This window comes from Corvus kubaryi, unplaced genomic scaffold (assembly GCF_017639235.1).
Source record: "Corvus kubaryi isolate FWS band 111438036 unplaced genomic scaffold, C.kubaryi_AGA036_p1.0 37179, whole genome shotgun sequence".
In the NCBI taxonomy this organism is placed as follows: Eukaryota; Metazoa; Chordata; class Aves; order Passeriformes; family Corvidae; genus Corvus; species Corvus kubaryi.
The window spans coordinates 367,295-379,491 of record NW_024581049.1 but is presented as its reverse complement, the minus strand read 5'-3'; the positions used below and the strand labels follow the sequence as shown (position 1 = coordinate 379,491).

General features: G+C 58.3%; 1 protein-coding gene across 1 annotated transcript in view; it reads right to left on the bottom strand.

The window, feature by feature from the left end:
* Positions 1-12,197, bottom strand: part of PTPRU (protein tyrosine phosphatase receptor type U) — a 47,348-nt gene that overhangs the window by 22,909 nt on the left and 12,242 nt on the right. Inside the window, exons 5-14 of the mRNA XM_042021937.1 lie at positions 11,622-11,737; positions 11,258-11,432; positions 10,034-10,327; positions 9,131-9,439; positions 5,672-5,781; positions 5,158-5,359; positions 4,225-4,327; positions 3,840-4,113; positions 2,233-2,269; positions 1,578-1,716 (exon numbers count right to left, since the gene is read on the bottom strand). Of these exons, the coding sequence (XP_041877871.1) occupies positions 1,578-1,716; positions 2,233-2,269; positions 3,840-4,113; positions 4,225-4,327; positions 5,158-5,359; positions 5,672-5,781; positions 9,131-9,439; positions 10,034-10,327; positions 11,258-11,432; positions 11,622-11,737 (1,759 nt within the window). The remainder of the gene's footprint in view (positions 1-1,577; positions 1,717-2,232; positions 2,270-3,839; positions 4,114-4,224; positions 4,328-5,157; positions 5,360-5,671; positions 5,782-9,130; positions 9,440-10,033; positions 10,328-11,257; positions 11,433-11,621; positions 11,738-12,197) is intronic.

Below are 12,197 nucleotides of genomic sequence, written 5' to 3'. Positions count from 1 at the left end.
GAATCCGGCTCCCCTTTGGCACCCACAGGTTATTTACTCCAGGCAGGAGCCGGCATCCCAGCAGGAGAGCACAAGCACCAGCTCTCAGAGTGACCACAGCACCCTCGTCCAAGGGGTTATTCCATAATTTTTAAGAGTGAACAACAAAGATGTCCAAAATGTAGGGATTTCCCCCAGGCTGCTGGCTAGGGGCCCAGAGGGGATGATGGGGTCAGGATGTCACATTCCCAGTGCACCATTTACTAGAGACAAACATATTCCAAGGCTGCATTTCCATTCCACCACACCAATGTTTCTCCAACGGCAAAACACTCTGGAGAAGATTTACGAGCTCATCCCAGCTTCCCAACAGCCCCAAATTCAGGGCTCTCAGCACCAGATCTAATTTGTGGCTCTGATTTGTCCTTCAACAGGTTCATCCTGGGATGCTGAAGCAGAGCTGCTCCTCCTCCTGTCCCGCAGCACCAGCAGTGGGAATGCAGCAGCCACACACAGCTTCCCACCCACAGCATCACTCCCCAAAACACATCAGCACTGCTGGCATTTGCCCCATCAGGGAAGGATCCAATGGAGCCATGAGCCAGCCCTGCACCCCAAAGTGTGCAGGGATGCAACAGCCCCGCTCTTCCAGCAGCATAAATCCGCAAGGATCCTTCCAGAGCGCACGGAGCCATAAAGAGCTGCAGATTTACGGGTGCCGAGGCTGTGCCCTGCTGTTTTTCTCTCCCTCTGGCTGTTCATGTACTTTGCTCCATCTTCCCAAGCCCCGTGTTTAATTGCTGCCCTTTATCCCAGCTCTGAGAGCCCCCCCGGCCCGGCGCTGCCTCGAGCCCCGCACGGAAGCAGCCACTTTTCCAGGGCGTTGCATCCACGTGAAAAGCAGTGGCCGCATCCCCGGCACTCCTGGGGATGAATGTCCCGAAAAGCCCTCGCCCTCCTCCCTCCCACCCCAGGAGCTCCCCCAGTGCAAGCCCACCTCCATGGCCACGACCACATCCATGCTGGATGTGCTCACGCTGGCCTGGCCAAGGCAACAGGGAGGCCCAGAGGCAACATCTCAGCACAGATTAAACTGATTTTTGTCATTTTGGGCTGGGGGTGCAGGGCTCCACACCCCAGGGTCCCCTGGCTGCTGTTGGCAGGGGAGAGCTGGTGGGACAGGGACAGCTGGGCTCAGCAGTGGCGCAGGGCTCGGGCACGGCCAGAAGCGTTTCCATCCATGCAGGATCACCAGCGCAGCACAAAGCCAAGAAGCAGCAGGAAAAGAGGCAAAAGATGGAAAAATATGGGGGAGAGGGACAGCGCCAACAAAGCTGCAGAGGGGGAAGGGACATCCTGAGGACTTTGCTGCTCGGTCCCCAGTGTCCCCTGCCACGCCTGGTGCCACAGAGTGCGGGGGTCGGTGTCCAGTGGGATGCAAAGGCACACAGAGACATAGCTTGAGGGAGGGTCTGGAGCCTGCCCAGTGCAGCAGAATCCCCACCAGTAACCCCCAGGTAGTGCTGGGGTGGTGGAGAAGGGTTGAGCTGGGAAGGAAGGATGGATGAAGTGCCAGCCACCAGCCCAGGTCTCCTCACCCTTTCCGAATGGCGACGATGATGGCTCCCAGCAGGATGATCAGGACGATGAGTCCCCCGGCACAGATCCCCAGGATCAGGCCCATCTCCTCCGAGTGCTGGGACACCTCCAGGGGACGCTTGCTCTCTTTGCAGGCAGCTGCCAGGGGACAAGGACAGGCAGGAGGGGTCAGCACTCAGCTCCAGGGGGGTTGGCATCAGACATGAAAACCCTGGGATTCATCCCATGGGATGCTCATTGCTCCATGAACACATGATATTCCACCAAGACATGACAGGGCTCTGCAGTGCCACACTACGACCGTGGACAAGTCTCTCTCTCAGTCCCAATGGGGTGAGACAGCCCCTTCGTGCCCCTTTCATCACACCCCACGTCAGATCATCCATCCCTGGATTCAGCGTCCAGCACCACCGCTCCAGCCCGCCACCCCCACCACGGTAACAGCACTGAGAAGGAAAATTGAACCAAGGGAAAAACCCCAGACACAAAGAGAGTGGGAAGCAAAGGAGTCAGGGTTGGGGCTGGAATAACCCATCACATGCAGCCCAACCACCACCAGCGCTGGTCCCAACCCGCTGGCACAGCCCCAACCCCGGAGCAGCCGCAGGGCCGGAGCTGCAGCCACAGTGGGATCAGGGGAAAGGGAGGGCTCACCTTTGCGAGCGATCCGGACACAGTTCAGCCGAGTTTCCTACGGAGGTAAAAGGGGGGGTCAGTGCTGGATGAGCATCCCACGGCTCCGCTCCCCACTCCCGCCCCGAGCGAGGCTGGGTGGGCACGGGGCTGGCCCCTTGGTGCTTCAGCCCCCAAACCGAGGGAGTCTGTGGGGGATTTGTGCTGCAGCACCTACGGAGCTCCTGGGGACACACATCCCAAGAGATGCTGCAGAATGATCTGTCCCCAGAATTCCCAGGTTTAGCTGAAGCCACTGCTCCTGGCACAGAGGGGACAGCAAAGCTCAAGAGCGTGGGAGGACTCAGCAGGCGCAGCCAAGCCACATGTCACCGACTGTCACCAGCTACAGCTGAAACATTCCCAGGTTGTCATGCAGAGCTTCATGGGCTTTCTTCCATCAGTCAAGGTTTCAAGCCCAAGTCCTGGTACTCTGCACCTGCTGAGGTTGCCATGAGGTTCCAGCTCAAGTCTCCAACAGTTTTAACATTTGCAATTTAGGGATGGGTTCAGCTAAAATATTCCATTTTTCCATGCATCCGACTTCTGTTGCAAAATAAAAAGCACCATTTTGGCAGGATTGCCTTCTCCGAGCATCCTCCAGTCTCTCAGGACACCAGGCACCAATACTGCTCCATCCACCCCCGGCCCAAGACCTGCCCATGCCACGTGCCCAGGGCAGGGCCAGCTCCAGCACTGCTCTCACTGGGGTTTCCAGCTTTTCCTTCTCCTGCTTCATCTCGCACAAAAACCGTGAAAAACCCCAGCTATGATCCAGCGTTTTTCCAACATCTGACGGCAGCTGGGACAAATCCATTGCCTCCCAGCAGGAACGTTGTAACACAGCATCAGCCACCAGTTACTATCCAGCGGTGCCAAGCGAGCCAGAGCCGGGATCCTCCCTGTCGCTCCCGGCTCTAATTACAGCGCAGCGAGGTGTGAACGACCCCGGAGCAGAGGAGGGGACTCCATAACCGGCGCCTTTCCAGCAGGACCGAGGTGCGCAGGACGAGGATGCTCCCGCGGGTGGGACAGGAGCTGCCGGAGCCGGTGATGCGGAGAAGGGTCCTGCCGGGGGTCCTGCCGGTGACTCGGAGGAATCAGTGCAAGGGGTGCAGCTCCGCAGAGGGAACCGGCAGCAGCAGGGAGGGCAGGGCAGCCAGGAGCTCCCAGGAGTTCCCTGGAGCTGGGACTGGCCATCCTGCAGCAGTGGGTCCCAGCTGTGACACACAGCTCTGGCTGCCCAAACCGTCCTTCTCCAACCCAGGAGCAGACCCAGGAATGGGGTCTTCCCCTGCACTGGTGCTTCTTGGGGTCCTGGCTGGTTCTGCTGTGGGTGGGGGAAATTGGGCTGCTCCACCCCCAGCATCGGCACCGAGATGGGGACAGGACCCCCACCCATGATCTCAACATGCCATAGGGGTGGCCTGGAGCACCAACTGCCCCCTGGCAGGACACCGGGGGTGGACCCAGATTGTGACCCAAGGGAGAGGGATCTAAAAGCAGTCCCAGTTTTACCAGCCCCCAGACTCCAGCCTGCCTTTACCTGGTTCAGCCCCTGGCTGGAGCGGGGTGCCAGGGCTACTCACCCCTTTGAGGTTGCTCATGGCCTGGAAGTAGATGAGATAGGCCTTCTTGGGCTCCAGGGGCGGGTTCCAGTAGCCGCTGTAGGTCTGGTTGTCCCCCACGGTGAAGGGCTTGGCCTCGGTGAGGCTGCTGGCAGGCAGCTCGGCCCCGAAGTAGTGCACGGAGCCGCGGGACACGGCGTCGTCGAAGGTGAGCGGCACTGGGAAGCACTCCTGCCCCCCCAGCTCCCGCTTCAGCTTCTTGGGCCGCTCCTCCTCCACGATCACCTGGTAGGTGCTGCCGAGGGCCAGGCACGGGTTAGCTTCAGGAAGAACGGTCCTGCCCTTCCTTGGACCCCACTGTGCTCACCCTGTTTTGGGGCCTCGCCCTCCTGCAGCCCCAACCTACCTGATGGGAGCCCCTCTGCCCTGCGCCGGCCGCAGCAGCACCGTGATGGTGCTCTCTGACTCGCTCAGCGGCGATGGCATGTCCCCGTAGTCGAAGGTGGGAGCTGCAAGGGGAGCAGGGATGAGTCCTGGGGCTCCCCCGGCTCAGGGGGGAAACTGAGGCACAAGCAGCTTAGCCCGGGGCAAGGCATCACCCAGTGGTGCAACACAAATTATTGCAAATAAAGGAAACCCCTCCAGGTCTTGAACAAGAGTTGGGGGTGGACCCCTGGTGTGCCCAAGGGAGGTTACCAACACCAGTCTGGCAGAGGGGAGGAAACGAGAGAGGGATCCAACCTCAGCAGGACCCGAATGCTCCAGTGCTGAGATGTGCCCAAGGATGGCACCACTCAGAATCACTGGCACACTGTGAGCTTCCCCCGCCCCAGGGCAGAAACACACCTGAGCCAGCCCAGCAGCACCCCCAGACCAAGGTGGGGAACCCCCCTCATGCCTGGCATAGCCCTGTGGTCCCCAAACCATCGCTGGCAGTCGCTGGGGTGCAGCTGGAGCCGCTGTGTTCCAGCGCCCCCGTTCACGCTCAGCTCAGCCCAGCTGCTGCAGTTAATGTGATGCTGGGACATGAGCAAAGAGCCCCGAGTGCTGCACGGCTCATTAACAAAGCCCAATTAATCCCTCACTTGTACACTGAGAGCTCAGACAGCACCAGCTACCAGCACTGGGCTGGCTGGACTCCCCAGACAGGGACCCACTGGTCTGGGGACTGCCCGGGGGCTCACAGCCCAACTGCCACCACCGAGAGCATCCTTCTGTGGCAGCATCCAGCCACCAAAACCCTCCCAGCCACCAAAACCACGGGAGTGAGCCAGAGGCTCCATAGGATTCCTGAGTGGAGGAGAAGCCCCAGCAGCAGGAATGCAGTGGGGGAACCTACCGGAGATGTTGGTGGTGATCTCGGTGAGCGCCGTCTGGCCGAAGCCCTTGCCGGTGCGGGCCCGCACCGAGAACAGGTAGGTGGTGCCGGGGTGGAGGTTGGAGAACACGTGGTAGGTCTCGTTGCGCAGCTTGGACACTGTGCGCCGCGGGCCCGGCACGTTCACCGCAGGGTCCGAGGACTCGATGCTCTGGTAGCTGATCTGCAGGGACAGGGCACAGCATCACCCGTGGCCGGGGCAGAGGGGACAGAGCCCAGATTCGGGTGGAGAAGGGATTAAAGTGACAAATTCAGGGGAGGGGATGGTCACAGGGCAGCCTGGAGGCAGACAGGGATTTTCGCGGTGAAACAAAAGCAGAGGTTCACTGGAAAAGCCAAAGGGCTCGGGGGCAGCAGCAGCCGCCTCTAATCCCCATGGCCGACAGCGGAGGTTGTCCCAGACCCCTCCAACACCCCTCAGTGGGCCCTTCCCATGTCCTCGTGTCCCCCAGGTGCCACACTGGCCAGGACGTACCTCGTACTGTGTGATGAGGCCATTGGGCTCCACCGGCTCCTCCCACTTCAGGAATATCATGTCCTCCAGCGGGGTGAAGGTGAGGGACTCGGAGGCGATGCCGCCAGGCACTGGGGAAGGAAAGGGGACATGCTTGGATGCAGCAGGAAACCGGTCTGGAAGGAGAAATCCTCCTGGAAACCCCTCTGGGTGGCTGTGGCAGTTGTGCCCTGTGACCGAGCCACCACATTCCCTTTGCCATGTCACCCATCTCCAGCATGTGCCACCAGACAGGGCTGGTGGCTCTGCAGGGAGATGCCCAAGGCATTGATGCTTCTGGACCTGCTGGTGACGCTTTGCCATGGGAGAGGGAGGTCTCCACACCAGCACAAACCCCACAGGTACCACTTACAGCACCTCGGCCCAGGCACCGGCCGCAGCACAGCTCGAGCTTTCCAGCGTGAGGAAAATAAATAAATTCCCTTTTCCCCCGCAACCCAAATTCCCCTGGAGCCATCAGCATCCTGTGGAGACACTGCCAGCGAGCAGCAACATCCTCACGTGCAGACAGGCACAGCCTGCCCCAGCCTCCCCTCTAATTAACACCAGCACAATAATAACTGTAATCACTGACAGCGATCAGCGGCACTGGGATCAATATCCGCTCCTTTATGATGGATTTCTCCACCCGAGGCGGTCAGCAAGGGGAGGCGATGGCTCGGGAAGGCACCGGCAGCATCCCCCACTCCCAAACGTTGCAGGGGGACAGCAGCTCTTCCCTCTGCTTGGCTTTTTCTGCAGCTTTTGTTCGGGTGTAATTATGGGGCTGGGAGAGAGGGATCACCTCCCGTGCTTCCCGCCGTGCAATTGCGCTGTTTCCACCTGATTTACAAGTTAATTTAATCAGAGGCACTGTGTCCTACACGAGTACACGGGCGCTTATTAAATTCGGGGAGAATTACGGAAACCTGTAGGGCAGGAAAGTGCATACCTACAGAGATTGGGTTTTTAATACACAGAACCTACAGTATATATAATTACATGTTATTTTCTATTGTTATATATAGCCTGTGTTACATAGACAATTACATCTTATTTTCTGTTATTATACGTTGTATCGTCATTATTGTCTATAGGATAATTTATGTATTATCTCGATATTATAAAATATACAGCCTATATTTTCATGCGTATAAGTACAGGTGTCATGCTCTCATGCTAGGCTGAGAGAGGCAGTGGATGCCCACAACAGCTCCCAGGTGTGCAAACACCCCTCTGCTATCCATGCTTGCACGCATATATTTATTTATGGAACTCTATATATTTATCCTGGCTTGCATCGCATGCACCTGCCTGCACGGGGAGAACGGGCTCCCTGCAGCACCAACACACTGCAGGGATGTTTGCACAGGTCCCCCGGACTGAGGTTCATCGTCTCATGCACACTCAGAACAGTCTCCAGCTGTGGATCACCTGGATCCATAGGGGGCACCGAAACACCAGCTGGACAACCCATGGATGCGGCCACTTCCCGCAGTGCCCACATGCCCAGCACAGCTTTGCCCGGGGTCCAGGAGGGATGCTGGGAACAACAGCCTTGGTTTGGCCCAGTTACTTGGATTTTCCAGCCCAGAACCAGGGTTTCCCACTCAGGATGGGGAGGTGCATCTTCGCAGCCCACCAGGAGCAGCCCCAGGGGATGCTGCTGCCAAAACTGGTCTCATGCCAAAACAAACCACAATTACTGAGCCTTCAGCACGTTGGTTTACTTGCACAGGCAGCTGCTCATCCCCAGTTCTAGGAGCTCAAATCCTCATCATCCTCCCAGGCAGGCAGGGAGATGCTGGGCCAGACATGTGAGGAGTATCTGCCATATATCCATGGGGATATCCATAGATCCATCTCCGTGAGACTGAAAGTATTCACAGCCTCAAGTTCAATCCAAGGGGGAAGCCACCAGCCCCAGTTAATTGAGGCACAGGGAAAAGCAGCTGGAGTGATTAGAGTACAGCAAAAAGACATCTGGAGCTCCTGTATTAATATTCCATAAGCAAACAGCTGGAGCAGTCAGAGCTCAGTGAGAACAACTGGAGCAATTACAGCTGGAAAATAAACCACCGGCAGGGTGGAGCTGGGTGCCCCCAGGGCAGGCTCAGGGTTGGGGATATGGAAAGTGCTGGGGTGCAGAGGAAGGTGCTGGATTTAGGCTTTGAAGGTGAAAAAGGACCTGAAGACACTTCCAGCTCTGCTCCAGCTCTTCAGGTTTTGCTTTCTGGCCTGGGAAAGAGGAGCGAGCATGTGCAGGGGAATTCCAGGGCAGGCTTCTCCTCAGGGTCCTCCAGGGCTCTGGAGCCAGCTCAATCCTTTGCAATTACCAGTTCCTCCACTTTAATTGCTGATTCTTGTTGCTAAAAAGTGCTCTGGAGATTAATTCCGTTCTTGCTTAACAGATGAGTCTGTGAGAGCCAGGGATGCTCTGGCCACACTCAGCCCCCAGCATTCAGCAGAGGGACAGGCCAGCCCTGGCTGTGGCCTGTCACTGATGGTGGCAGTGGACACATGGAGCCAGCTCTGTCCTGTAGCTCCTGCCATTTCCACTGGATCTCCAGAGCCAGAGTGACCCAGGCACTGCTGATGGACAGCTGCAGCCAGGGCGAGGCTGGACCTGGCAGACCTGCCCAGCAGCCTCAGCTTGAGCAGATCCTCAGGGAACAGCTGGGCCAGAGCAAGAGATTCCAAAACCAAGAAGTCCTGGAGCAATGCTGGAGCCTCCAGCGAGGATGTCCTCCTGCTTGGGGGACAGGGAACCCAGAGCAGGGCACAGCCGGAACAGGGGGAAAACAGGAGCAAAGCTGCTGCCAAAAACCAGGGCCTTATCACTGCAGAGCTCTCTGCACAAACCCGAACCCGCCTGAGAGCAAACTCCCCCAGGGCAGAGCACCAGGGAAGCCGAGACAAGCTGCACCTGCCCTGGTGAGCAGCACTTCCCCAGAAATGCAGCAGCGCCGAATCCATCGGCAACCAAGCAGATAGAAGATGTTACCTGAGTGCAAAGCATTAATTGCTTTAATTCCTGTTATTATGGCTGCCAGGCTGCAGTTCCCAATAACGGGTGAGGATGACTCGTGCTGTGAGGAGCTGGCTATGAGCCAACTCTCACACCTCCATTGGACCAGCCATGGGCAAAACTTCACGCCGAGGATGAGGGCAGTGTGTCCACAGTGACATCCCAATCCAGTCTCTAAGCCCCCCCAGCCCCACAGGCACCTTCCTTCCCCAAACACCATCACTGCCCCTTTCCCTCACCTTCTCTTGCACAGCTCTGGGGCTGCAAGATCCTTTTCGCCTCCCCCCTGGCTCAGGAGATATTCCCCTCATGCCCATGGACCAGGAGCCAGGGATGCATCCATGCCACCCCAGCAGCTCACCAGCTAGAGAGTTCCAATTTGGGGGATGATGCACCTCCCCAAGCAGACTCACCATCCTCATCTGTCTGGAATATCACCTCCTTGCCCTCCTTGCGCCCCTCGGGGTTGGCGAGGATGAGCTTGACGTGGATGTTCTTGTAGGGCAGCAGGTTTTTGATGGTGTAGCGGCTGGTGTTGCGCTCCATCTTCACACACTCCTGGAAGGTCTGGTTGTGGCCGCTGCCCACGAAGTAGCGGTAGCACAGGGACACGGTGTAGGTGTGGCAGCGGGTCAGGTTGTAGCCCAGCGGCTCCCACTGCAGCGTCAGCTGCCTGGACTGGATTTCAGAGAAGGCCAGGCCTTTGGGGGCCCGCATGGGCTCTGTGGGGGATGAGAGATGGGGACAGGTGAGCGAGGAAGCAAAACATCGCATGGATTTATGTATCTTATCAGGGAAAACCCTTTTTCAGCATAGGGAACAAAGGGATGAGTGCAGAGAGCAACCCTGACCACAGAACTGGGACCAGCCCCAGCACAGGATGCTGCTGCCCTGCAGACAGGGCTGGGGACATCACTGGGGACATCTCTCAGCCACCAGCACTGCAGGGACAGCAGCCCCCACGGGCTCATCCTTCGCTGCAGAGGTGAAGGCGGGTACCAGCCCCACGAGCAGCCCCAGATAACCAGAGAAAGGTGCCTGCACCACGGGAGCCCTCGTGCTGTCACCAAGCCCAAGTCAGGCTGTCGAGATGAGAGACCAAGTGCCATCAGTGGCAGGGAGTTTAATCAGCTCTAATTGGCGTGACTGAGAGAAGTTAACAAGCAGACTCCTCTGCCAACAGCACACACACAGACAGACACAGAGACACACACAGACATACACACACAGACACAGACGGATGCCTTGGGCTAACTCCTCGCCACAGGACGGGGGACGGGCTCGGGCTGCCGGGGAACCTCTCCCGAGGGACCCACCTGCGCACTTGGTGCGGCTGATGAGGGGCGGCCCCGGTTTGCCGGTGCCCCCCTCCCCGGGCCGGGTGAGCAGGACGCTGATCTCGTACTCCGTGTCGGGGTCCAGGTGCCAGAGCTTGTAGGTCTGCATGTTCACAGCGTGGACCTCCGACCAGGGCCCCGAGGTCATGCGGTACTCGATCTCCTTGCGCACGATGGGGCCGTCGCCGATGATGGAGTTGGTGTTGAGCTGGATGATGAGGTAGGTGGAGCCGGCCCGGAGCAGCTGGGGGGGAGCGATGGGGGTGGGGGGCTCTGGAAGAGAGCGCAGAAGGGGCTGTGCCATCCCAGAGCCAGGCCAGTGCTGGCACCACCACAGGTAGCATGGTTTTATTTTATTGTTTACAAGCTGCACTCACACATTTCCAATGTCTCTTCCCACACCAACCCACCACATTCAGGCTGGAGAAGAGAACCTTTGGGGTGACCTAATTGTGGCCTGAAGGCGCTACAAACGAGATAGAGAGGGACTTTTTACAAGAGCATGAAGTGACAGGACAAGGGGGAATGGCTTCACACTGACAGAGAGCAGGTTCAGATCGGATATTAGGAAAAGATTTTTCCCTGTGAGGGTGGTGAGGCCCTGGCACCTGGCTCTGGTGCCCAGAGAAGCTGTGGCTGCCCCGTCCCTGGAAGTGTCCAAGGCCAGTCTGGAGAGGGCTCTGGGATAGTGGAAGGTGTCCCTGCCCAGGGCAGGGGGTGGGACTGGATGAGCTTTAAGATCCCTTCCCGCCCAAACTATTCTGGGATTTGTGCTGCAGAGCACAGAACAAACTCAGATTCTCCACCCAGAGGACGTGGGAGTCACCCAAGTACAGGAAGGCACCACCCAGTCTTCAAACTTCAGTCTGTGCCTGTGCCCTCCATCACTTACAGTAAGGCTTTAACAGCTGCAAAGGGTTTCATCTGATCAAACCTTAATTATCTTTGTAAGTCACACAGCCCAGCATGGTGCCACACAGTTTCACCATAATTAATTAATTCCCACCTACTGCAATCAAAAATAAATGATCTAAGGCCACCAGGAAAGGGAGTTTCTGGTTTTATGCTGCACAGTCCACATGTAGCAACTCGTCCACAGTGAGAAACCGCAATCCCAGTGTGCCGGGCATCCCACCTTCCCTGCACACAGGGAGCGGGAGCGGCCCATCCACGACCCAGGGTGGGCAAGGGCAGCTCACCCACCTTTGACGATGAGCTCGGCAAAGTTGGAGACGCCGGCGCCACGGGGGGACTGGGTGACGCAGCGGTACAGGTCCTGCTCCGCCCTGGACACCACGTCCAGCTGGAATGTGGCCAGGAAGCGCCGGTGGCTGATGTGCTTCACCGAGGCAGCAGGGACCACCTCGCCGCTCTGCCTCTGCCCACGGGAGAGACACGGCGTCACGGGGGCACGGCAGCACCGCCAGAGCCACCACGGGTGCCCCACACGATGTCTGCTGAAAAGCAGGGGGATCGCCCTTCTCCCACCGCGTCCAGCAGGAGTTTCTCCCAGAGGAAAGCCGTGTGTGGGCTTGCCTGGGGTGGTTTCACCACCGCCACTCCTCACCTGCATGAGGAAGCGCTCGGCCTCGGCGGCCTTGCCAGCGGCCACGCACTGGAAGGTGGCGTTTTGTCCCGCGTTCACCTCCACGTCGCCCAGGCGGGAGAAATGAGGCGCTTTTGCTGCCGAGGGACAAAGCGAGAGGTGAGGAAGCACCCGAGCTCTGAGGGACCCATGGCAGCACTGCTGCAAAAATCCCCCCACTCCCAAAAAACCCACCCAGGATGTCTCAGCTGAGCTGAGCTCTAGACAGGCCTGATCCCCACCCTCAGAGCCCAGCTCAATGAGGAATGTGCTCCTGTCCCCACAGAACCAGCCAGGGTGCCAGGGAGGGATGAGCCTCCCCTCCCCGAAGTGCTGGTGCCAGAGGCAGGGTATGGGACTGACAGAGGGGGCAGGTCTGCTGCCCAGCCTGGAAGAAAAAGGGAGTGACCCCACAAGCCAATGTGTTGGGACAGTCTGGGATTTTGGGTCCCCACCAGCCCAGGTGGCCCCTCTTGATGGGGACACTCAGGCCCCATGTTCAGTCGGTGCTTTTCCAAGGTTTTATAAAAACCAAAGCAATGTTGGAGCTGGTGGGAA